At 46.1% G+C, this 24,802-nt stretch overlaps 1 protein-coding gene across 3 annotated transcripts in view; it reads right to left on the bottom strand.

Moving 5' to 3' along the window:
• LOC122392038 overlaps positions 1-24,740 on the bottom strand; it is an 81,774-nt gene extending 57,034 nt beyond the window's left edge. Inside the window, exons 1-2 of one of the 3 annotated variants that reach the window (XM_043386530.1) lie at positions 24,656-24,740; positions 9,081-10,080 (exon numbers count right to left, since the gene is read on the bottom strand). In XM_043386530.1, coding sequence (XP_043242465.1) covers positions 9,081-10,035 — 955 coding nt within the window. In that variant the 5' untranslated portion in view covers positions 10,036-10,080; positions 24,656-24,740. Of the gene's footprint in view, positions 1-9,080; positions 10,081-10,694; positions 10,784-24,462; positions 24,565-24,655 lie in introns of those variants that run through there. The other 2 variants (XM_043386522.1, XM_043386512.1) reach the window with 2 other exon arrangements.
• Positions 24,741-24,802: the final 62 nt, after the last annotated feature.

Genomic DNA, 24,802 nt, shown 5'->3' with positions numbered 1-24,802 from the left:
CTTGTACTTCCCACCAATTTTTAGTGTCGTTAAGGCGACCTACGAGGCTGGGCAGAACTCCCCCGAGAGCGTAATGTGTGGCCCGTGGTTGAGGGAGCGCTTGGTGTCTGGTGTGCTGTCGAACGGTGTCACGTTGCAACTCTCATGCGCTATGTCTGATTGTAACGCGCTGGAGGCCATGGGGATACCCGTTGCGCTCAAACTCAATGCTGCGCTTACATTGACTTGCTGAAACCTGATACTTGACGGGCTCGAACTCGACCGTCAGCATGAAACTGAACGCCAATTTTGCACTGGCGTTCAACAATGTAAAAAGGAGCAAAAGAGCATCCTTTTCATGTAAACGAATGTGTCGCATCACCGTCCGCCGCGAAGGAAAGAGAACTAAAAAGTGGGTGCCGCCGGTCGAGGGTGCCGTCACGAGCGCCGCCACCATAAATGTATTTGACGAGCGACACCCGCCGGGTCACAAGTTGCTCATGCCGCTCTGAAGACAAAAAATGCCAAAAAGTACGAGAAAATCAACGTGATTCCCCTGACAGAGGACCTGAACAAACTGCAGGGTACCAGCCAACAGGGGCGAGTTCGGGGAACTTCCAAGGTGCTCGCGCGCCTGATAGTGTTCGATAAAAGGCGATCAACTGAGGTAGCAAGAGTTCTGCTATCGTCATGGATGCAGCGTCACAACTACAATACGGAACCGATTCAAGAAATCAAGAAGTCCATGACCAAGCTGGAAGTACGGCTGTTAGACAGCTGGACGTTATTATGACAATCAGGAACAGAGGAAACAAGGTACCGGTCCTGATCCCGGACGACGCTCGTGAGGCCATTGGAGTTCTGGTCGGCGTTCGGGCAGAGTTTGTTCAGAGGGAAAACAAATGGTCATTCAGGGAGCACCAGCTTCCTGTATACTTTTATCGGTAGCGCAGCGCATTGCAACTCCTTTAATTTAATAGCCGTTATCCCGGCCCCGGGAGCGGACATCGGCCCGCGCCGAGCCGCACCGGCGCACACGCGTGCGCAGTTCAATGCGTGTCGAGCTTCCGTACACGCGACTGCGATCGCATGTTCTTGCATATTCTAACCCCGCTTTTCAAGAATCAAGAACCGTCAAACTGTTCCAGTCGTTTGTTCAGCTTCTGGTGAGTTATCGGTCGGGGTGGCTTACGTGCATCCTTTTCCGTGATCTACCGAGTGGGTGGTTTCCCTGCTATCAGGGCGTCAGCCCGTGAGGAAAGAGTGTGTTTTCGTCGAGGCTACCCCACCCCGAGCTAATGTCTATGCTGTCGGCTGTCATGTCCGTTTGGAACTAAGTTACGTTTGCCGCCCCGGCTCTCGTGTGACAATTTCCCGTGCGTTGTCCGGGAGCTGGCTCTTGGCATGCTGGCAGCTGGCTCCAGCGAAATATATATCTTTCCTATCCCACCTCGCACCTCCAGTCGTCGGGGGGCGGTATCGGTGTCGCTGTTTCGGCGGCGGCGGCGCCTCGTCAACCTGCCGCTACGTCGCCTATTCCGACGGCCGAGTGACGACTTCCCCGTCGCCTTCAGACCCTTCCAGCCGTCTGCGGGCTTCTTGGGAACCGATGGCGTGCACCCGTCTGCAGCGGGCTGGGATGACATCGCGACGTTCCTCCACGGCCTTCTCGAGGCCCAGCCAATGCTGTAGACTCTACAGATGCGAGGCTACACTCTACAGTGTAGAGTCGTGCTCGTATGTGCTCAATGGCGTTATATGCCGCTAATACATGGTCTCGCTGTGTTTTTCTTTTTTCAATGTGCACGGAGGCATGCCGAAAGCTCGTCAGAAAAAAAACCGTGGCCGAGCCTCCGCCGTCGACACCATAGGTCCAGCCCCTGCGTCCCGGGCCAACGGGGTTGTATGGGCGTCATCATCTCACCAAAAAAAAAAAAAAAAAACTATACTTTGTACACCTTTGCTTCGAATACAGCCCCACGTTCATCAGCCAGTTTTTCTGCTGGCGTCCCCTACCAACCAGAGTGGCCACTTCCCAGGGTGCGAGGCTCTGAAGTCAGTTGTCTCCGAGATGGGACATCAGATGCCCCACTACTTTACGGCTATACGGTTGCGAAAGTATTGTGATACCATTTCTCAGAGGTTGGCTCTCTCTGACACTGATTTCGAAGTTCCGACAAGGCACATGGGTCATGATCGCAATGTGCATAAAGAGTTGTATCGCCTACTAGACAGTACTCTGGAGCTCACAAAAGCAGCAGTCCTCATGGAATGCCTTGATTCTGGTATGGTGTCACAACATGCCGGGGTAGACCTGAGCACGATCCTGAATGTTGAGACTGACGGCCAAGAGGACGTGGAGAACGAACGCCAGGAAACCACGGACGGCGTAGATGGAAAAGCCAAGAGGACGAAGCCCAGGATGCAGACGTTGATATTTCAGTCCAATGTTTTTTTTTCATTCATATTTACTATTCAGACCACTAAGATCCTGTGATGTCCATGTTAATTTGTTTAATGATGGCATTGATGCCACACTGGCTAATTTATTCAAAAGAGGCATGTCAATGGTCTTCTTTTACCTCTTCAATAAATAAGATGTAAATTGTAAATATCAAATTGGAAATGTAAAACAATTAACAAATGTTCTCATTTCATTTTCAGGTTCATTGCATTCGACAGAAACCACAACTTTTGTGATGGAGAGATGGTACAGCAGAAAGAACAGGAAATACCATGCACTTCTGAGAAGCTAACTTACATAAGTTCTCAGTTCATCTGCCTCAAAGTAACTATTGAATGTATATAGGAACGCATATTTTCAAGATGATGACTCAACAAACATCCACCCATCTGCTTTTAAGATGTATAAGTAGTGCTGGCTGGTCTCCTGTATGGTGGCAGCAAAGGACAGCAGGTGCTTTTTGCAGTGTCAGGTGATATCTGCGATGACAAAGACCACGTAGATGGTGAAGGTCATCACGAGTCCCTCTGGTACTGTGTTGAACAGTCAATGTGAGTGTACAACCGGTGCCGGCAACAAGGCCAATTGCAAGCACGTGGCAGTTGTGCTTTTTGGCATAGAAGGTCTTGCTCGAGCAGGACAACTGACCATGCAGAAAAGCTGCACGGACCTCCCACAACAGTGGCACCAGCCAACTGTGGTCCATACTGGTTCGCCTACACTGTTAACTTATTTTGACAAGGTTGCGTTTTTAAAACTATCGGCGCCTGTCGAAAAAAAAACAGTATTTGATATGTCACATCACAACTTCTTCGTCAAAAGTTGCTAAATTTAAGAGCCAGGCCAAATTCTCTGAACAAATGTCCTGTTATATTCCAATCTGCCACGGGTGGAAACAACAGTTACAAGGAAAGTCTGAGTTGAAAGCTACAGCATTTTCCATTGTAAAAAAACACGATGATTAAGAACCGTAGCCTCATACTAAAATCGATATATTGCCGAATTTAAAGAATATAATTTGATAAATATGATGCCTATGTGTTTCAGGAATGCATCACCTGCCTCCGGCCCTGGGGGATAGAAGTCATCCGAGGGGTGATATACCCATGCAGGCATGCGTATGCGTGTATAGCGTGTCTCCAGAGGGTCCACAGGGCTTGGGACGCTCGCTGTCCATTTTGTCGCGGGCCAGTTGATGAACCTCCAATGGAGGTTTTCATCTAAAGGTGTGTTAAATGAGGTGTTTCCATTAGAGGTTCATCAATGTTATGTGTACATATGTATGAGGCATGACAGTGTATGAATGTTTGAGGTATGTGTGTATGTATGTATGTGTGTTTAAGTGATGAAGAGATGGTACAGCAGCGGAAAAAAGGAAATGCCATGGACTTCTGAGAAGCTAAGTTACATAGGTAAGTTCTCAGTTCAGCTGTCTCAAAGTAACTCTTGATTGTATATACGCAAATTTGCAAGATGATGACTCAACAAACAGCCATCCGCCTATGAAGATGTATAAGCAGTGCTGGCTGGTCTCCTGTATGGTGGCAGCAAAGGACAGCAGGTGCTTTTTGCAGTGTCAGGTGATATCTGCGATGACAGAGACCAGGTACAGGTGAAGGTCATCACGAGTCCCTCTGGTACTGTGTTGAACAGTCAATGTGAGTGTACAACTGGTGCCGGCAACAAGGCCAAGTGCAAGCACGTGGCAGTTGTGCTTTTGCCTTTTTGGCATAGAAGGCCTTGCTCGAACAGGACAACTGACCATACTGCAGATTTGAGCTCGGCACCATGTCTCGAACAGGACAACTGACCATGCAGAAAAGCTGCACTGACCTCCCACAACAGTGGCACCAGCCAACTGTGGTCCATACTGGTTCGCCTACACTGTTAACTTATTTTGACAAGGTTGCGTTTTTAAAACTATCAGCGCCTGTCGAAAAAAAAACAGTATTTGATAAGTCACATCACAACTTCTTCGTCAAAAGTTGTTAAATTTAAGAGCCAGGCCAAATTCTCTGAACAAATGTCCTGTTATATTCCAATCTGCCACGGGTGGAAACAACAGTTACAAGGAAAGTCTGAGTTGAAAGCTACAGCATTTTCCATTGTAAAAAACACGATGATTAAGAACCGTAGCCTCATACTAAAATAAATATATTGATATATTGCCGAATTTGAAGAATATAATTTGATAAATATGATGCCTATGTGTTTCAGGAATGCATCATCTGCCTCCGGCCCTGGGAGCCGGAAGTCATCCGAAGGGTGATATACCCATGCAGGCATGCGTATGCGTGTATAGCGTGTCTCCAGAGGGTCCACAGGGCTTGGGACGCTCGCTGTCCATTTTGTCGCGGGCCAGTTGATGAACCTCCAATGGAGGTTTTCATCTAAAGGTGTGGTAAATGAGGTGTTTCCATTGGAGGTTCATCAATGTTATGTGTACATATGTATGAGGCATGACAGTGTATATGTATATGTATTAGGTATGTGTGTATGTATATGTGTACTTACGTATGTAAGTATGTACTATGTATGTATGTATTTATGTCTGCAGTATGTATGATATGCATGCATGCATTGCTGTGTTTGTGTAGGGTGGAGGGTGTTTGCAACGAACACTGAACAGCATGGTGGATAATGGATGTCAATACATTATGTACATTGTACATATCATGTTTTTGTTTTGGGCTTCGGCTTCCCTTTGAACAGGTGAAAAGTACGTCACAATTACACTAGCACATCAGCAAGATTAGTTGCAGAAACTCAGTTGCCTAGTAAGCCTTAAAAATGTTCGCGTGTGCTCACTATTGTAGTTTACCGGAGCCGGACCGCCTGATAAAGCATCGCCTTCCTGAAGAAATGAAAAAAAAACTTCATTGGACCTCTAGTTGGACATGCCATCTTCAAGAGTGCCGTCACATGCAACATAGAGACGCTTCCACAGCACTAGTAAACACTTACACCACTCTATGCGCAATGACAAAACTCACCGACGAACTCAATCCTTTTCTACTACTCGCTATGGGTGACGATGCCGTCTTTGCGTCGCCGATAGATGTTAATATACATGACACTGAAGCTGATCTGGCCAATCGGTTCAACCTTTCACTAAAAATGACAAAATCGATAATTGGCACTTTTTGTGGCGGATTCCTTGTAGAACTGTCCGACAGATGGGTGTACGCCACGGACGTAATCAAACGCATGGAAAAACTCGGAAGGCGACATAACCCTGACATTGCACTGGTGATTGAACAATATATCCCTCGCCAGGCCAGGGGGGGTGTTGATGCAACCCCCCCCCCTAAGGTTTTTCGCAAAAACGTTAAAACGGCGGCGCATAGCGCCGCCAAATTTGGTATACCCTCTGGGGCAACCTTTTGGCACCTTCCCTGAAAATTTCAGGTCTCTGCCGTTTCAGGTCAGGTCACCAGGTCAGAAAAACCGGTACAAGGTCATGGTCAAATTTCAATTTTCTTTATGCATCTGTCCAACTCACAGTTTTGGACTGATTTCCTTCAAACTTTCAGGATGTCCTAAGTTCACCGAGTTGTATAACACATATTCCGTTTTTTTTTCATGTCACTGACCTGAGGGCAGTTAGAGGTCATTATGTCATAATGTTAAGCCTATGGGAAAATATTCAATTCGGAAAATACTGGCGATATCCGCTTCGTTCTATCACTTTGGTGCTTTGAAACAACAGTACTTAACATTAGGTCACTCGGTGCTTCTTTGTTTGATGTACTTATCCATGGGTCAGGTCAAATGAGGTCAACTGAGGTCAAATGACGTTTGTGCCAATAACTTGCCACACAATTAAGATACAGCTTTCAAAATGGCATCGTTCTGTTCCTCTTGAACAGCCGAGTCGAATGCTATGCAACATTAAGCATTTCGACCACTCTTAAGACTTAAGATGTACTTAAGATGTGCTTAACCTTTCAAGTACACTTAAGCAAGCAAACAAGTATATCATTCGACGCGCCTTGACGTGCTGAGTTCACTGGTGCTTTTCTTTTTGCTCTATCTTAATTAGATCAAAAGTTATAAGCGAAAAACTTTTAGCCTGTTTTAGCAAAATTTTACATTTATACCCCCCAAAACCCCCCTAAATATTGACTTAGAGCAACCAAATTTGCACAGGGGCGAGATCTCCTATAGACCCATCTACCCTGTAAATTTGGTGTTTCTAAGTGTCATAGGAGCCAATCGCCAAGGGGGGGGTCGTACCAACCCCCCCCCCCCGGCCGGCCGCGTTATGAAAAAGGCCCTGGCCTGGCGAGGGATATTTCATTCAAAGACATAATGCGCGTTTACAACAACCGTCAAACACGATCAAAAGCCTCGCAGCTTATTGCGTCACATTACAACGTAGAATTCGATCTAGAGCCCGCTATCGAAGCTATGTACAACTTGTCAATAGATCCGGCCGCATTTCTTAACATTTACGATTACAAGTATGAAGAAAATAAATTCGAACAAATCCGAAAACATTTAGATAGAAGTCGAAGAGTCAATATACTAGATATCGATGACACCGAATGGAGTGATTGATTTTTATAAATGCGCGATGAAAATCACTATCATTCTGATTGTCTTCGGCCTCCTTGTTCCCTGCATTCGCGCCGAATGCAGTGCTCAGGAGGTCGCTAATATAACGGCACCTACTTACGCAAGAACCATGCGCAAGTTGACAGTTCTATTCAGATCTGTCAATAATTTTTCTAACGGCACACTCAATCATCTGCGTAGAAATACGCTGAAGACCGTACGCCGTTTCCGGCGCAAGGCCCTCAATATGGTCTATAATAAGTGTTGAGGCAGTGGTAATATTTGACACTGCCTGTTTTGGGTTGAAATCCCCAAAACAATGTTATAAAAAAAAACATGCAACATAGATGCACCCCCAAAATCTGTTATTCATGCCACCTCCAGCTTCGCGCCATCTCTAAGCGAAGTACGCACCAAATGTTGTCTGGGGCAGGCAAAAAGAAAGCAGGCACTGCACTCAGGGAATATGGCCCGTGAAAGCAACGCGCTGGCCGACGTGTGACATCACATGAATCCCGAATATACACTCCGACGCCCGTTCAAGTGGTGTTGGAAATTGATAAGCAAATAATTGTCCATTGATTCCCTTGAGGGAAAGCAGCTCGCTCCATTCATTGCATATGGTGAGCCGACCGCACAGCAGAGAACACATTAACTGAAGGCTGTCGAGACTCGTTCACAACGAAAAACGCGTACCTCGGCGTCATTATACCCATGCGTATTCACAGTTCGACTAAAACACAGACGCCAAACGCGCCCGGTGACAATCCACCGATTAGCAAGGACGGAACGAGAACGAGAGCAAGAGTGGGAACGGAAACCGGCGTGGTATGTTCTATCTACAATCTACCTAATCAAGGTATCAAACCAAAGCCAGGTCAAGCTTGTATCACACAGGCGACTTTGTTCGGTGTAATTGTGAGAAAGCTGTCAATGTTGATCGTGATCGGCAGGCCCGAGGAACCGGAGTGAGCCAATCGCGTGTAACGCACGGGCGCTATTGTTGGGCCGCCGGCCGAAGCCCCGCCCGTACACTATCAGATGATCCCTGGGGTACAACACACTAAAGCGAGGTAGAACGATGAACAGGGAGAAAACAAGAATGTGTAGAGGCACAATAGAACTCATACGCACACGAACACCTGAGGGCTGAGAAAACATCGCACTCGTGACCCAAGCCACAAAGGGGCTAAGAACTAGAGCAACTCCGGACCATGGTGACAGCCGGACCACAATCCAAAACTCGTGTGAAAGCCGCCCGAAGCTGTCCCCGTCCGGATCAGCAGTCAGCGGTCAAGTTTTTACGGTGCCGAGCGGGCCTGTTTTTCAGTGGATGGGGAGCACCGAACGCACATATACGATAAGCCCGCAAACGGAATGGCGAAATCCCACCGAGGTGCGAAGACACGGAGGCGGAGAAGAAACACGGGGAACACCGGAGGAATGCCAAGAGACTTATGTATCGTGGTGCCTGGTGAGGTCACCCTCTCTGTCTATATCCTGGAGGCTGGAGCCGCCTCTGAGCCGGAGCCGGTGTCAAGTGCTGTCTGGGCAGTGGCCGCCCCGCGCCACCGTCACGCTGCTCGACTAATAGTTCTCGGCTGGTACTGGTAGTGTCTGCATCTGGGACCCTCAAAGCCACACAAGCAAGCACTCGAACATGGCGCAGCCTACCTTTTGAACCTAACGTACCACTTCAAGTAAGCAGGTTTTGTAGACGCTGACGAGCGGATCAGAGATCGTCTCATATCAGGGGTGTCGGACAGGGAGCTGTCCCGTAAGGTACAGCTCAAATCACTGGAGGAGGCAGTATCAATGAATACGGTCATTTCTATGATGCGTAATGTCGAAATCGTGAACAGTCGTGACACCCCCGGTCCGTTTGACGTCAGCAGGGTTCGTGCACCGGAGCAGTACGGGCAGCCGCGCCAGCAGTTGCAACTATGAAAAGATCAGCTGCGAAGATTCTGGAAATATCACAGCACTTTAATACCATGCCCAGCCCCTGATCCCTCCCCAGCTAACCACATGTTGTGTAGCGGGTGTGGGCCCCCGCCGCCGTCCCCCGGCACCGACTGACCTGTGTCCGGTTTCTCCGCTCCTTCCATCGCCTCCACCTCCGCCAGCAGTAGCAGCGAGTCGCGGCAGCAGTCGAGCGCCTCTGCTGCCGTGACGCCCGCGCCGTCGCCGCCCACCAACTGCGCCAGTCCCTCCAGCACGGCGGCGGGCAGCTCCCGGACGGCAGCCAGCTCGCCCAGCCACCAGGCGCGCCGGTCCGGCAGCTCGGCCACGGCCGCCAGCAGGCCCAGCGCCTGGCGCAGCAGCGGCGCGAACAGTGCGCCGCGCAGCACGTCCACCAGCAGCGGCAGCCAGCCAGCCAGTGCGCGCAGCAGCCGCTCCGGCTCCGGCTGCGCACAGGCTGCCGCCTGCGCCAGCCGCAGCGTTTCGCGTAGTACGGGCGCGTCGCCGCGCGACCCGGCGATTAGCAGGCCGACGGCGGCGGCGGCCGTGTCGGCGCCGCCGGGCAGCGCCTTGGCACCGTGTCCGGCGCAGTTGGCCAGCGCGCCGGACACAATCTCGAGAAGGCGCGGGCACGGCGAGCGGTCCAGCAGCGGCCAGACCACCTCGAGGAGGCCGCTGGCGGCCGCGAACTCTGCCACCGCCCGCTCGGCAGTCATGTCCCAGAGCTGACAGAGCTGCTCCTCCAGCTCAGCGTCCAGCTCCATCAGAGGCGGCTCGTCCCCACCGCCATCCTCCGGTGACTCCCCCGCCCCGTCACCTTCCGCGTCCCCGCCCTCACCGGCCGACCTCTCCAGTCCGAGGTAGCGTGGCACGGCGGCGTTGAGCGCCATCAGCGTCCGCAACAGGCCGCGCTCAGAGTAGAGCGTGTCACCGATGGCATCACTGTGTAGCACCGCGTCTAGAGGTCCGGCGGCCGGCGGAGGGGCCGGGTTTACCGATGGCGTGCCGTCCTCGTCCTCAGAGCCTGAGCGGCCGCAGCCGGTCTCAGAGTCGGATGGTGTACCAGAGTCCATGTCAGCTGCTAGATGAGCGTCCACCTCAGGCACATGCTCGGCAGGCTGCAAAAGAGGATGCCAGTGAGTGACAGGCGACTGAAAGAGCTTTGGGATCCTATTTAGGAAACAGCATTTGTAGATCGGACAGTTCAGAACTCTCGTCACACAGGTGTTGACAGTCATAAAGATGAAATAAAAAAGGGCTTGCCATTTTTTTGCTATTTTGATAGTATTAACCCATTCCCCACTGAGGGTCCTGGATTTCCATGCCCTGCTGGGGGGGGGGAGGGGTGTATAAACACACTTCGGACAACCTTACGAAGACCGTCTCAAGACAGTCGGGGAAACTGTGGTAAAATCTGCAATTTTTAGCAGTCTGCTATTTTTAACAGAAATCTGTTAAAAATGGGTACGGATCTGCTAAAAATGGGTACGGTAAAAAGTATGTGGCAGAAAACTGGTCAAACAACCATCTTCGACTCCAAAAGCCACTATTTTGCATGCAAAATCAATACTAAAAATCTCAAAGGTGCAGATGAACCAAGCACTTGCCTGAAAACTTTAAAGAATAATGCTAAAAATCTAGCTGATTCAGGAAGCATCAAATCTAATCAGGGATACCATTTTTGGCAAATGCAGCTGCTAAAAATAGCAGTAACAACTTCTATGTATCTCACCCGACACCCAAGCTGAAACATGGTTTTGGGACGCTGCGGCCTTTATTGCAATCAATGGGCCTCGATGGTACGTCATACGGCTCTTCACGTGATACCTCCGAGCCCTTGAGACTTTCTCCGCATACCGAACAACGCAAACACGAGCTATCAAGAACCTCAGCACACTTCCTGCAGCTGACCTTGCCAGTGACCGCTAGCTGCGTACACGTCCGTCGGATCTATCAACTTTTCGTCATTCATTTTTTGTTCCTTCTGAACCTGTTGAAGTCTTCTGTGAAAGAACCTGCCTCGATAGGCTCTGAAGTCAACCGCCAGCTCCTTTTCCAGGGCGTTGACGTCTTCCAATGCGCTTGCCAGCTGCTCTCCTTCAAAACACTCGTACGAAGATGGCATCAGGGAACTATCTTTCTGTACGTTGGTTGCTCGTTCTTGCTGGATTGAACACACCATAGTGCATCCACTCACAGTCCGTTGACCACCAATCATCAGCATTGTCGATCTCTTCACAACCTGGTTGTTGTCAAAAGACATCAACATCGCCTTCGGCGTGCAGTTTGCCTTCTACAGTAGCATTCTCTGCTAGCATGGCACGATGGGTGGTCACCGACCCCGAGGGAGCTGCAGCGCTGGCAATGGCTTGGGCGGATTTGCTCTGAGAATATGTATTCTTCACCAATGATTCACAAAAGGAGAATGGGCCGACGAAACGCTTGTTACGAGCGCCGAGGATATGTTCATACAAATGGCATAGTCTGACAGCCTTCCGTTCGTCCATGTCATCTGATTCTCTTCGAGCCTGGGTGACTTTCTCAAGAAACTCCATGACCACTTCATTTCTTTCGCCTAACCATTGTCTTGGGCTCAGGTTCTCCAACTGGGGGATTGACTTGTACCTCCCGGCCATCGCAACACTCTCTGCATACAGCTTACTGTTGAGTGAAGTGCCTATGGCACCCGCTAGACACTTCAGTTGATTTTGACTGACTTCGTCCTTTACGATCAAGTCCATCACGGCCGAAAAAGCACAATCCGACTTCGTCTTTTTGCTTTCATGAGCACCTTTCACTTTTCCTGCTGCAGTTGACGCGTCATCAAGGCATTCTACTTCCATTGCAATGGAGGAAGTGGTTGCCTCCTCTGCCCCCTTTGACGTGGTTGTTTCATCTGTTTTCTTTGAAGTGGTTTCTTCACCTGGTGCCTTTGAAGTGGTCTCCTCATCTGGTACCTTTGAAGTGGTTGCTTCAGGTGTTCCTTTTGAAGTCGTTGTTTTGCTTGTTCCTTTCTCCAGGCCAAGTACTTCCTGTGCATGGCTGACGCATGCAGAACACAAGAACGTTGGAGTGGCGCCTTTGGAGACGTTAGGAAAATAGAACTTGAGGACAGCAGTGTTAATTTTCTTTGCTTTTGTCCTCAACAACCTGACGGGGGGACTTTCAGATGCTCGATTTAGAAGGACGTCTCCATGGTGAGCATTTCCACATTTTGCAACCTTGCTCCAGGTCTTTCTCTTTTTTTCCAATGTTTCCTCCATCCTGATCTGAAAAATGAAAATGTTACATGAGAGAGATGATGAATAGACTAAAACTGTAACACATTTCTTGAAAATAATCACAACCATGAGCCAACCACATTTTACTGATGTAAGGTAGCATAAATACATATATGGCCTCCCATGACAAAAGAATGTCACGATCTGTGAAAGGTAACGATGAATGAATTTTCCCCAACAGTCCAATAGAATGAAGGTGGAATTGTTCCTAGTTAGGAAAAACTATGACCGACAACAAAAAGATTCACGAAAAGGAAAAACTGACAAACAACAAAAAAGATTAACGAAACAGTGTATTTAACAGCTGCTGAGCAAGACATGCTGACTAGCATGGTTTGAAAGGACGTGGTTAGCTTTGCTGCAATATGCTGCAATAATCAATGGAGCATCAACACACAACTCATGCTCATGGGCTCATGGGACCAAGCGATGTTTTATGCCAAATTTGCCATTACATGAAACACTGTGATCACGGCCATCTTAACAAACCACAAAAATGGTTAATTAACTGTTGAAATATGCCTAAATTGCCATTTACCTCCTAAATCGTACAAACTAGGCACCATCTGGCCCGACCAATGACAGCAAATTTTGTTTGTTATAGTGGTGGCCAGCTCTAGTGATGACTTTAACCCGCGCCCCGCTGGGGGGGGGGCAGAATCTGCCCCCCTCCCGTTTTTCGCCAATAACTTCTAAACGCGTTACGCCAGCGACGTCAAACTTTCATTACCTTATCATACATCAATTTGACACGTTCCCTGAAAATTTGAGCGAAATCCGTCGGAAAATTTTTGAGAAAATAACGTTTTAGTGACGTCATGCTCGCCATTTTCGCCTAAAAAATCGCAAAATTTCAAAAGCCGCTAAGATCTTCATTTTTAAAGGAATCAAGACGTAACAAAAAAGGTTATACGTGATTCTACTTTGTCTATCAAATGGCTATCTCGGTTTTTTGAAAATTTTGGATTTTGGCCCAAATTTTAAAAAAACAGACTTTTTTGGGAAAAAGTAATACTTTTTTGGGAAAAAGTAATACTTTTTTGGGAAAAAGTAATTATAAAATCCAAAATTTTGAGTGTATCGAAAAAACCGGAATATATGTCAGATAGGTGGTCTATGTGCACCTACATATCAATTTTGAGAAGAATCGGTTCAAAAATGTGGGAGTTATTCAAAATTTTATGACGTCACGACACACAAAATTTTTGAAAAATGAATTTTTTGGAAGTTCTAGACCTCGTACGGAAACAAAAATAGCACCATTCGACTCGCCGTGAAAAACTGCATCAGACAGACACCTTTTTAGGCCTTAACAACCAACTTCAAAATTTGACCTCACTTGACCTGACCTTGACCTGACCTCGACCTGAAATTCATCCAGAGGTGGTCCATATCACTAATTGAGTGTGCCTATTGAATTCTATGAATAAAATGACCCATAAAACATGTGTCGCACATGCCCTTTTCTATACAGGGTGTCTCAAAAGTTCCTATACACATTTCCCATGCCCATAAAGCATATAAGAACCGGCCAAAAATCTAAGGTTTTTGTGTCTGTGTGCACACTAGACAAATATGCATGCTTTGACAACTGATTCGGGAGGTTGGAAATCAAACCCTTTGCTGTATCTCCAAAAATATTTGCCCATACCGATTTTCGTCGCTCCGTCAGCTGCCGGAGGCTGATAAAAGGTTACAAGCTTTCAAGCTCTTGTAAGGGAATCCCCTGCAGTTTCTGCGTCGGAATTAGGTTTGACGAGCTCCCCGGCAACATCCGCTTCTCCCTGAAAGCCGACAGCGTGCATCGATACCATCCGTGAGTATTTTGTAGGTCTTCTCTGGCGCTAACTCATTCATGAATGACTGGCGCCAACCTCCCAAGCACCATTTTCCTTTTCAAAACAACCCCATTCCTGAACAAATGGGAAGTGCCAGGGGAAAATTTTTCGCAGCATATCGTAGAAGAATGTGTCGGCCATCTGTTTCTTAGACACATTGTGCAAATTTTGCAAATCCCAAACGCTCGTCATTCCCCATGCCAAGACCTTCGCTGGGTTGCGGAGTGTTTTCCTCAGGAGAGGTTCTGCTTTGTAAACCGCCAAAACCTGTCCATCGTGTGGTTTTGTCGGGATTTTGTGTCTAAAAGAAAGCTATTCGCTCCAGATCTGCCTCTTGAAACTTCATAAGATAAAACTTTACATTAATTGACACTTTTGGAGGGTCAGTTGTCCTTGGTATTGATGATTTTCGTGTTATTTTCCCCCAAAATTTAGCGTTCTAGATATTATAAACAATTTCAAATGATACTTTGTCTTTATTTTACGATGACCTGCAATTTTTTAAACTGGGTAACCTCTGTTTGTGAGCTTCTTGTCAGTTTTCAATAGTTATGCCTTCATTTTCAGCTGCTTTCCGGAGCACGAGTCTGCTGCCGTACGAGGGTCGTTCAAAACGCTGTTAGTCTCGCATGGTTTTGTCCTTCAAAAAGTTTAGCCACCGTTTTTATTAGATGATCATCATGTTGTACTCATCCTCGCCGACACTTTGCCACTGCCGTCCTGTGCTGCCGCTGAGCCAACACGGATTTTTATCAAACCGATCTTGTGTGACCAATCTTACATGTTTCATGAGCGATGTATGGGGTGCCATTGCCGAAGGCAAACAAACTGATGTTATTTATACCGACTTCTCTTCCGCTTTTACTAGTGTTAATCACGAACTTTTACTCTATAAGCTAAACAAGTCTTTCAACGTAACGGGTCTTGCATACAACTGGCTTCATTCATACCTTAGTGACCGTAAACAGCGTGTTGTTGTCAACGGGAAGCAGTCAACATGGACACCTGTGCTGTCGGGCGTGCCGGAGGGAAGTGTGTGCAGCAGTTTGTTGTTCGCGTGCTACACAGCCGACATCCCGCTTCATATCAAGCACGGGTGCACGATGTATGCGGATGATATCAAACTGCACAAAATGGTTCGCTGTGAAGATGATGTTCATACATTGCAAGCTGACATCAATGCATTGGTAGACTGGTCTCGCGCTTGGAACTTGCACCTGAACCCTGTGAAATGTCATGTGATAACTTTTACTTTGCGCACCTCACCTGTATTAGCATCATACAAGATAGGTGACGCCGCACTGGAACGATGTACGCAGGTGCGCGATTTAGGAGTTGTGCTTGACAATAAACTGACCTTTGCTGGTCACGTAGATGCCACGGTCGCCAAAGCGAAACGCATGGTCGGTCTGCTGATCAGAAGCATGCAGCGATCGGCCGTCCCGCGCCGCGCCAGGGTCAGTTTTAAGCCTTTACTGTCTGTGTTTTACGCTCATGTTCGCTCCATCATCGAATACGGCAGTGTGGTCTGGTCTGGTGCAGCTGTGACTCACCTCAAAAGACTCGAACGTATTCAGCACACATTTCTCATCTGGCTGGCCTGTTCTAGTGACACTTGCTCACAAAATCTTAGCTATGATCACCTACTTCATCATTTTAACGTTCCCTCGATCAAATCACGTCTCATGCAACATGACCTGATGTTCCTTTACGGTGTGTTTCACGGCCACATTGACTGTCCTCAGCTGCTACATCAGTTTCAGCTGTCGACACCTGTCAGACGCAACAGGTCCCCAGCTCTTTGGCATGTGCCGTTTGCTCGAGTGGCAACGATAAAAAAACAATACCTTCTGCCGTATCCCATCAAGGTGCAATGAGCTTTTAAGAGACAACACATCTCTAGACTTCTTTTATTCTCCGATATCAGTGTACAAGGCCTCTGTAAGGCTCCATGCTGCACGAGCTGGCTTTTATTGAGCTTTTGTCCGTTCGAAGTGTTGCGTGTATTTATATAGATTTATCTTATATTTATCCATGACTTCACCTGTAACCGGGTTTTATCTGTACCTGTTGGTGATGAGCAAATAAACATGTGTCATTTCCGACTTAACCATTCCCATTACTCCTGAAACAGAGAGTTTCTCAGCCGACCCGATTTTGCGACCTCCATTTTCATGTTTGACCCATGGTCAGAGATGAACCCTTTTTGTGGGCTCATGAAGGGTCGAATGCGTTTGAAAACAATGAGACTGCTTGAGGAAGGCTGTTACCAATGCCCATGCAAAATTTCGACTGTTTATTTATTGTTGATTCAGAATTATTGACAAAAAAGCATGGCTTGTACCTGTCAACGAACTTTTGAGACACCCTGTATTTTGTTTTTGGTGACCTGACCTGACCTGACCTGACCTTGACCTTGACCTTTGAATGATATTGTATGCAAAGAATATTGTCTTGGTAGCCTAAGAACACGTTTTGGGCAATCAGTCTCAGTCCATTCTTCGGCAATTACGGTGCAAGGCCGATACTGTAGAAACTTGCATTTTGTACCCTTGACCTGACCTTGACCTGACCTCTGACCTACTTAAGCAAAAAAATTTGAGCTCTTTAGATTCGCCTCGTTGAGAGCTTTTGATTGCCGTTTTCCCCGTCTTTCTACGACCATCGGTTCGGAAGTTAGACAGGGGGGCAGAATCTGCCCCCCCCCCCCAGCAGGGCGCGTATGGCTGAATAGCCCAGCGGGGCGCGGGTTAAGCCACATGTATTTTTCTGCTAGAAATTGTTTCAAATATTATTTTTTGCCTATTTTAAAAGAAAGAAACAGAAAATACTCCAAAACATAAACGATTTTTAGCGAGTTTCAGTAAATTTATCTTTCAAGAGCGATATTGTTATCTTGTGATAGCTTGATCTAAAAGAAAATAGGGCAAGCTATTCACAGCACTTTTCTCATCATGAATGTGCCAGGCATTTCATGCGCATTTGCTTCAATTAGTGCGCAAATCGCTTTTAGCTTGGGGTCGTACCACAGGGAAGCACTGCCGCTTCAACCCTATTGGCCGTAGTGCCTAACGGTGGCGGCCATATTGCGCAGACCAGGAACCGGCTGCCGCCTGTGTTAACCCGCGCCCCACTGGGGTCTGCGTATAACACGCCCTACTGGGGGGGGGGGGGGCTATTCATAGCCCCCCCTCCTAACTCACTACTGGGCCGATCGTCAAAATTCAAACGGCGTCTGATAGCCCCGGAAAAACTGTCGAGCGAAACCTAATTTCATTGACCTCGAGGTCACCGATGACGTCACAGGTCAGGTCAAAGTAAAAATTATTAGCATTTTGGCTTATTCACGTTTTGGGCTCTGGCCGCCGTCTTACAAGTCAGATCAGGCTCATTTTTGGATCACACACTCGGGAACAGATGCTCTAGTTACCCTGAGGGTACCAAACTTGTACTTTGATTTTCAGGTCAAGGTCAGGTCATCACAGGTCACGAAAATATTATATCATGCGTCGGTCACGTGACACATGTTTTATGGTCCATTTAGGTCAGAGATTTCGAATTTGATGTCGTCTGTGTCATTCGAGGTCATTTTGAGTCGCATTTAGCTTATGTTAGGTCATTTTCAGGTCAAAAGGGTCAAATTTTGAAGTTTAAATTTTTCAATAAAAAAGGTGTCTATTGGATGCAGTTTGAGCTCAGGAACACGATGGTGCTATTTATATTGGCGTACGATGTCAAATACGTGCTGAAAAATTGATTTGAAAAATAAATAATTGAGAATTTTTTGCAATAATGCGTAAAACTTGGCCATTTTTGAAGATATTTAGCTAAAACTTGCTAGAGTTAGTCATAATAATGCGTTCTATCACATATATTCCGGTTTTTTTCGAAAAGTCAAAACTTTTTGAAAAAAATGTAAAAATATAAATTTTGGATATTATTATATCAAATTTTCAAAATTTTCAAAATTTCGAAAATCCGAGATAGCAGTTAGATAGCGCAGTCTATTCTGAGTCCTCTCATGCAAAGAAATTGGATCTAGCCTAAAAACTGAGCTCTTGGGAGCGATTGCCGTGGTTCAATGTTTTGCGTCGAAATCGGCCGAACATGGCGTCACTCTGACGTCATTTCCGGCCGACCTATAGTAGGTACGAAGTTCAAATTTTGACACAAGGTGTCAAATTGATGCGGCCTAAGGTACTGAAAGTTTGGCGTCGATACGTCAAGCGGTTTGGAAGTTATTGCAGAAAAACGGGAGGGGGGGCTATAAATAGCCCCCCCCCCCCCCAGTGGGGCGCGGGTTAACGAATAGGGAATTCGGGACCTCGATTTACGTTCGTTTGCGGCCGCCGCATCCGTTACGTTCAAGTTACGTAGATACGAAACCCGGCATCTTACGCAGAATTGAGTGGGGAACACGACCGTATCTTCAGAATCCCTCAAATTCACTCTCCGGACCTACATTTGCCCCGGCAGAGAGGGTTGATTGAACCCACCTCGCTAATGCGCCGCTAATTAAACTAGAATTAAGCGGTTAAGTGGTCGTATGCGGCAAAGTCTAATGCAGAGTGACTGGTAGGAACCCACTGTAAAGGTCTCAGGTCAACCGGTGACCTCTGAGGTCAGGTCAAGTGATCCAAGGCACGGGTTCGGTTTTTGGTAAATAACTTCGCCAAAAATGGCCGTAGAGCTGCGATTTTGGCATCATCGTGCTCAGCTAGCTCAGGCGCATCGAGTGATATACTTTTTGTTCGGGTCAGGTCAACTTAGGGTGTTGACCTCAGGCCAAGGTCAGGTCAGCACCCCCAGGTCACGAAGTTAGTCAAAAGAGGTCATGTCGCATATCATTCGATTCGGCAGGTCTTCCTGAGTCCATTGGTGGCTTTCCCGACTCGCTAGCTCAATTTGATCGGGAGTAATTGAAGAAAAATTGTGACCCTTGTGACGTCACAAATGACGTCACGCAAGGGCAACAATGTAAATATGAAGCATAGAACCTTGCAAGGAGTGCATGAAATCATGATTGTATATGCTTGAGATAGTTTCAGATCATTCTCGGCGCCGAAATAGCAATTTTCATATTTCCCCATTGACTTATAAGGGTTTAACGCATTAGTTCCTTGTATCTGAGGATTTTTTAAGTTTTCATCTTGTTCTCCACTCAATTCTGCGTAAAATGCCGGGTCCCGTGTCTACATAGCTTGAACGTAACGGATGCAGCGGCCGCAAACGTAAATCGAGGTCCGGAATTCCCTATTCCCAACACAGGCGGCGGCCGCTTTCTGGTCTGCGCAACATGGCAGCACCGTTGAACACCATCTGGCGGCCGATGCGCCTTCCACATTATAGAGTTCAGTGGGTCGTACCCAAATCTGCTATAATTGGGTACAATGACGTCACATGCGTACCCATTTTTAGCAGATCCGTACCCATTTTTAGCAGATTTGTTAACCCGCGCGGGGCTGGGGTCTCCAGCCGAACGCGCGGGGCTGGGGGGGTAAATTTTACCCCCCCCCCTGTTATCTCCCGAACTAATGGTCCGATTTGGAAAATTCAAACGCCAATCGAAAGCTCTCATCACGAACTACTAAAAACATGTACTTAATTTAACCCTCTAATGCCCACACATAGTTCCACGGTTCCTAAAATTAGCACCTCGTGACCTATGATTCATTTTGGGTCCCTTGTTCGAAATCTGAAGTCAAAAATTTTTTCGCAGTTCAAATTTCGGAAAAAATTTGTGTATCAAATATGATACATTGGGCATTCCACTTGGTTATTTTTAGTGGTATCAGACCACACAGAAGGAAGTGAAGACATAGATGAGAAGATATATGTTTTGAAAAATTTCAGAGATAAAAGCGGCAGTTAAAATGTGTAAAATGCAAACAAGAAATCCTTTACTGTGCGCCACTTATCAGAACATTTTCTTAATATTTCATTGGCATCCTACTTGTATCAAAATTCCCTTTCAGTCGGTACTTATGGAACAACGCTAATCATAGGCATCTTTTTACGAGTGCCTTCTATTCCTTTAATTTCCACGATACAGCGCGTTGCACTTGTGCATTTTTTCATAATTCAGACATGTGGGCCATGCTTCTCAAACGTGCATTATACATACTTGATACAAAAATGAAGACATTACGGTTGGTCGGTAGATGGTCGAAGTGAAGCAGTTCTGATGCAAAATGCTGGACAGCCTGCCGACGGACCGGAATCGATGCCAAAGACGAATGTTGGTTTATCTTCACGATAGCCGGACAATCCCTGGTGACTGAAACTCTCAGCCTGTGACTCGTCAGTTAGCAGTTTGACTGGTCGTGCGGTCCTCATGTCATCGGCGTCAGTACAACAGCCGCGCACTGACCAGCGACCAGTGCAGTAACCGTTGTACGTGTCAGACAACAAAGGTACAGGTAACTGTGTACCGATCGGCAGGAACTTGCACAATGTTCATTGACCTCATATGGAGGTGAGCGTACGCAATGCCGCACTTTAACTTGTATTCTTATGGTCAGTGTCCATGTTTTAGTATAAATCCTATTTGTTCAGTGGCAATCAGCTACCATACTTGGCGGCATATGTCAATATATGACAACAAATGACATACCTGGCAGTAAAAATGTTTGCCAGGTGTCAGGCACCTGCTGGATCCTGGCAGCAGTGCATGGTTGCCTACTTCTTGGATACGTAAATCAAAGGAACCACGTCCTTCGGTCTTGACGTCTGTCTTCATGGCGAGTCCGTTTAGCTAGCTTTCTCTGACGATGACGGTGTAGTTTTCCACTCCACATTCAATCTCTTAATACTGGGATGAACGGAGGGGATTTGAATCGCAAACAAATTGTGAGTCGTTCTCCAGTATGAATGAAAAGAGCTGGCTGGCTGCTAATGCAAGTCTTCGGCCATGCCCAGCTAAGACATAGACCCACAAGACATAAGCCCGTCCACAAACCCTGTTGGAATATCGAAATTGTGCAAGAGACCGCTGAATCCTCCTTTCCCAAACATACATAGTCAAGTCTCAATTTTTGGTTTCACAAGCATAAATGCTTGCACGGATGATCGTCCCTTGAAATCAACAAGCTTGTCATCGATGGCATGTCATTCCTAACGTGGTTTTAGAAGATATGGTCTGCTAGTGTCCTGCAGATCAAAAAGTTCACTGTTATCATCGTCAAACAGTTGGAAAACCAGATTCCTATGAGCGTTAGAAAAGTCGAGATGTATGAGGCATGTAAGGCCACTCATGGGCAGCTAGATGTTAGGTGATTGACAAGGATGAGAGGCGGCATAGGCGTACGAATATCGTCATGAAATATCGAGTCTGGAGCGAAATAGAGTTATCTGACGCCAGAGGTGCGAACTTCGCAAATTTATGCATCTTGTACCATCGTCATTTTCAATGACTCACAGGCCATTGCAATGCTTATCACCTGAGAAAACTTATGGTATTGGCACACCGTATGTTGCAGCGGCGAAAATTTCATAGAAAATATTGGAGTGCTATGCCCACTGTATCATATCTAGTATCCCCCAAATTAGGGGTCCATATCTTTGACCCTGAAATAGCTGCGATGTATTGCAACATACTGTGATATAGAGGATTCTTCATGGCTCCGAGTGGAAGATATAGAGGATTCTTCATGGCTCCGAGTGGAAGATAAGGATATCTTTTCCAAGCGGGTTACTGAAAAACCGAGCGACGAAGGAGCGAGGTTTGTCTGTAACACGCGAGGAAAAGATATCCGATCTTCCACGAGTGAGCCATGAGGAATCCTATATCTTTCTATGTTGAGGTTTATTCTTAATTAATAAAATATTATATTTAAATGCATTCACCTAAGTAAAAATTGATTCAGAGTAGTTTGTTCTTATTTCATAAGTTTCATCCATAAACAACCATTAAAAATGTCGTTCGGTTATTGACCCATCATCACATGAACTCTTGATTTTTCGCGATGAACCCTCGAGACCTTATCTTTGCATCTCAGAGGGATGCAGATATAACAAATTCTTATCTTTGCATCTCAGAGGAGTGCAAGATAGAAATATCCCTGCACTGTAGACCCAATGGCAAATAAACCTCAACTAGAAAGATAAATGCTGGACATTTGTCTCACAGTATACCAAGTTTCTTTCCAAATAACTATTTTTTTGTTTTTCAAATGCTAAAATTTACACTTGCATCTCAAATAGCTTTTCAGCAAAGGACAAACTGACCCTCTTCAAAATCATCTGGTGGGAAACTGAGAAATCATTACTTAAAAATTTTGCCACCAGGTGGTTGCCAAGACGTACCACTTCTGATACAGCAGGGTTTTCAACAATTTTCGCCTTCAGGATTAGCACGCGAATTTTCTGCAAATTGACTTACAGATATGATACCGGGGGCACTAGAGGGTTAAAGTTTGAGGTCAAGGTCAAGGTCAGGTCAAGGGTACAAATTGCAAGTTTCTACAGTATCGGCCTTGCACCGTAGTTGCCGAAGAATGGAGTCATGGACTGAGACTGATCGCCCAAAACGTGTTCTTAGGCTACCAAGACATAGAGGATTCTTCATGGCTCCGAGTGGAAGATAAGGATATCTTTTCCAAGCGGGTTACTGAAAAACCGAGCGACGAAGGAGCGAGGTTTTTCTGTAACACGCGAGGAAAAGATATCCGATCTTCCACGAGTGAGCCATGAGGAATCCTATATCTTTCTTTGTTGAGGTTTATTCTTAATTATTTAAATATTATATTTAAATGTATTCATCTATGTAAAAATAGATTCAGAGTAGCTTGTTCTTATTTCATAAGTTTCATCCATAAACAACCATCAAAAATGTCCTTCGGTTATTGACCCATCATCACTTGAGCTCTTGATTTTTAGCTTTGAACCCGCGAGACCTTATCTTTGCATCTCAGAGGGATGCAGAGATAACAAATTCTTATCCTTGCATCTTAGAGGAGTGCGAGATAGAAATATCCCTGCACTGTAGACCCAATGGCAAATAAACCTCAACTAGAAAGATAATATTCGTTGCATACAACATCATTCAGAGGTCAAGGTCAAGGTCAGGTCAGGTCAGGTCAGGTCACCAAAAAACAAAATATAGAAAAGGGCATGTGCGACACATGTTTTATGGGTCATTTTATTCATAGAATTCAATAGGCACACTCAATAAGTGATATGGACCACCTCTGGATGAATTTCAGGTCGAGGTCAGGTCAAGGTCAGGTCAAGTGAGGTCAAATTTTGAAGTTGGTTGTTAAGGCCTAAAAAGGTGTCTGTCTGATGCAGTTTTTCACGGCGAATCGAATGGTGCTATTTTTGTTTCCGTACGAGGTCTAGAACTTCCAAAAAAGTCATTTTTCAAAAAATTTGTGTGTTCTGACGTCATAAAATTTTGAATAACTCCCACATTTTTGAACCGATTCTTCTAAAATTTGGTATGTAGGTGCACATAGACCACTTCTCTGACATATATTCCGGTTTTTTCGATAGGCTCAAAATTTTGGATTTTATAATGATTTTCCCAAAAAAGTCAGTTTTTTGAAAAAATTTAGGCCAAAATCCAAAATTTTCAAAAAACCGGGATAGCCATTTGATAGACAAAGTAAAATTACGTATAACCTTTTTTGTTACGTCTTGATTCCTTTAAAAATGAAGATGTTAGCGGCGTTTGAACTTTTGCCGTTTTTTAGGCGAAAATGGCGAACATGACGTCACTAAAACGTCAATTTCTCAAAAATTTTCCGACGGATTTCGCTCAAATTTTCAGGGAACGTGTCAAATTGATGTAAGAAAAGGTACTGAAAGTTTGGCGGCGCTGCGCGCCGTCGTTTTTGAGATATCGCAAAAATTCGCGAGGGGGGGTAAAATTTACCCCCCAGCCCCGCGCGGGTTAAAAATAGCAGACTGCTAAAAATGGCAATTTTACCACAGTTTCCCCGACTGAAGAGGCTCCATCTCACTACTCTACAAGAAAGAAGAGTCAGAGGTGACATGATAGAAGTCTTCAAAATTGTCAAGGGCTTTGATGTGGTGAATGCTGGCGAGAAGTTTCTTCAAATGGACGCTGGACCACGCAGCGACAGGACTCACAGTCACTCACTTTAACTCGCCAAGCCAAGACACAGAACCCTCAAGAGAACCATGTTCTTCTCATCACGAGTTGTTGACCACTGGAATAGCTTGCCTCAAGAAGTGGTAGAAAGTCCCAGCATCAGTCAAAAACAGATACGACCAATACATGAATAGACAGCGAGAGAGGCAGCATCCCATGAGCCCAGCTCCCTTGCGTCTACATATGTCCTTAACCTATATATGTTCTTGAAGTGAACAGTGAACACATTTAAATGCATAGAAAATGTAAAAAAAAAACGAAACCCACCTCCTACCGCACGTGTGGACCTAAGCACCACCTCCAAAGAACCTCCACCTCTATATAGGGCCTTGCCAAAGAACGGACCCACTCGACACGCGCTCGACGCAATACCCAGCTGATCAAACCGGAAACCTCTTGATCATTGTTTGTTTGATATCGATCAAACAAATGAAAAACCCAAGGCCCTAAAAAAACCTACCTGATTTTTACACCGACGTCATAAATGTCACTGAAATTTGATGAATCATGATTTTTCTTTCAACTTCGTTTGAAAGCTGTCAAATACGCGTGTTGATTGCTAAAAGACTAGAAAAATTACGCAAATTGTGTTAATTTTATACAAGTT

This window comes from Amphibalanus amphitrite, unplaced genomic scaffold, assembly GCF_019059575.1.
Source record: "Amphibalanus amphitrite isolate SeventyFive unplaced genomic scaffold, NRLGWU_Aamphi_draft 000022F_arrow, whole genome shotgun sequence".
NCBI lineage: Eukaryota > Metazoa > Arthropoda > Thecostraca > Balanomorpha > Balanidae > Amphibalanus > Amphibalanus amphitrite.
This window is presented reverse-complemented; position numbering and strand designations above follow the sequence as displayed.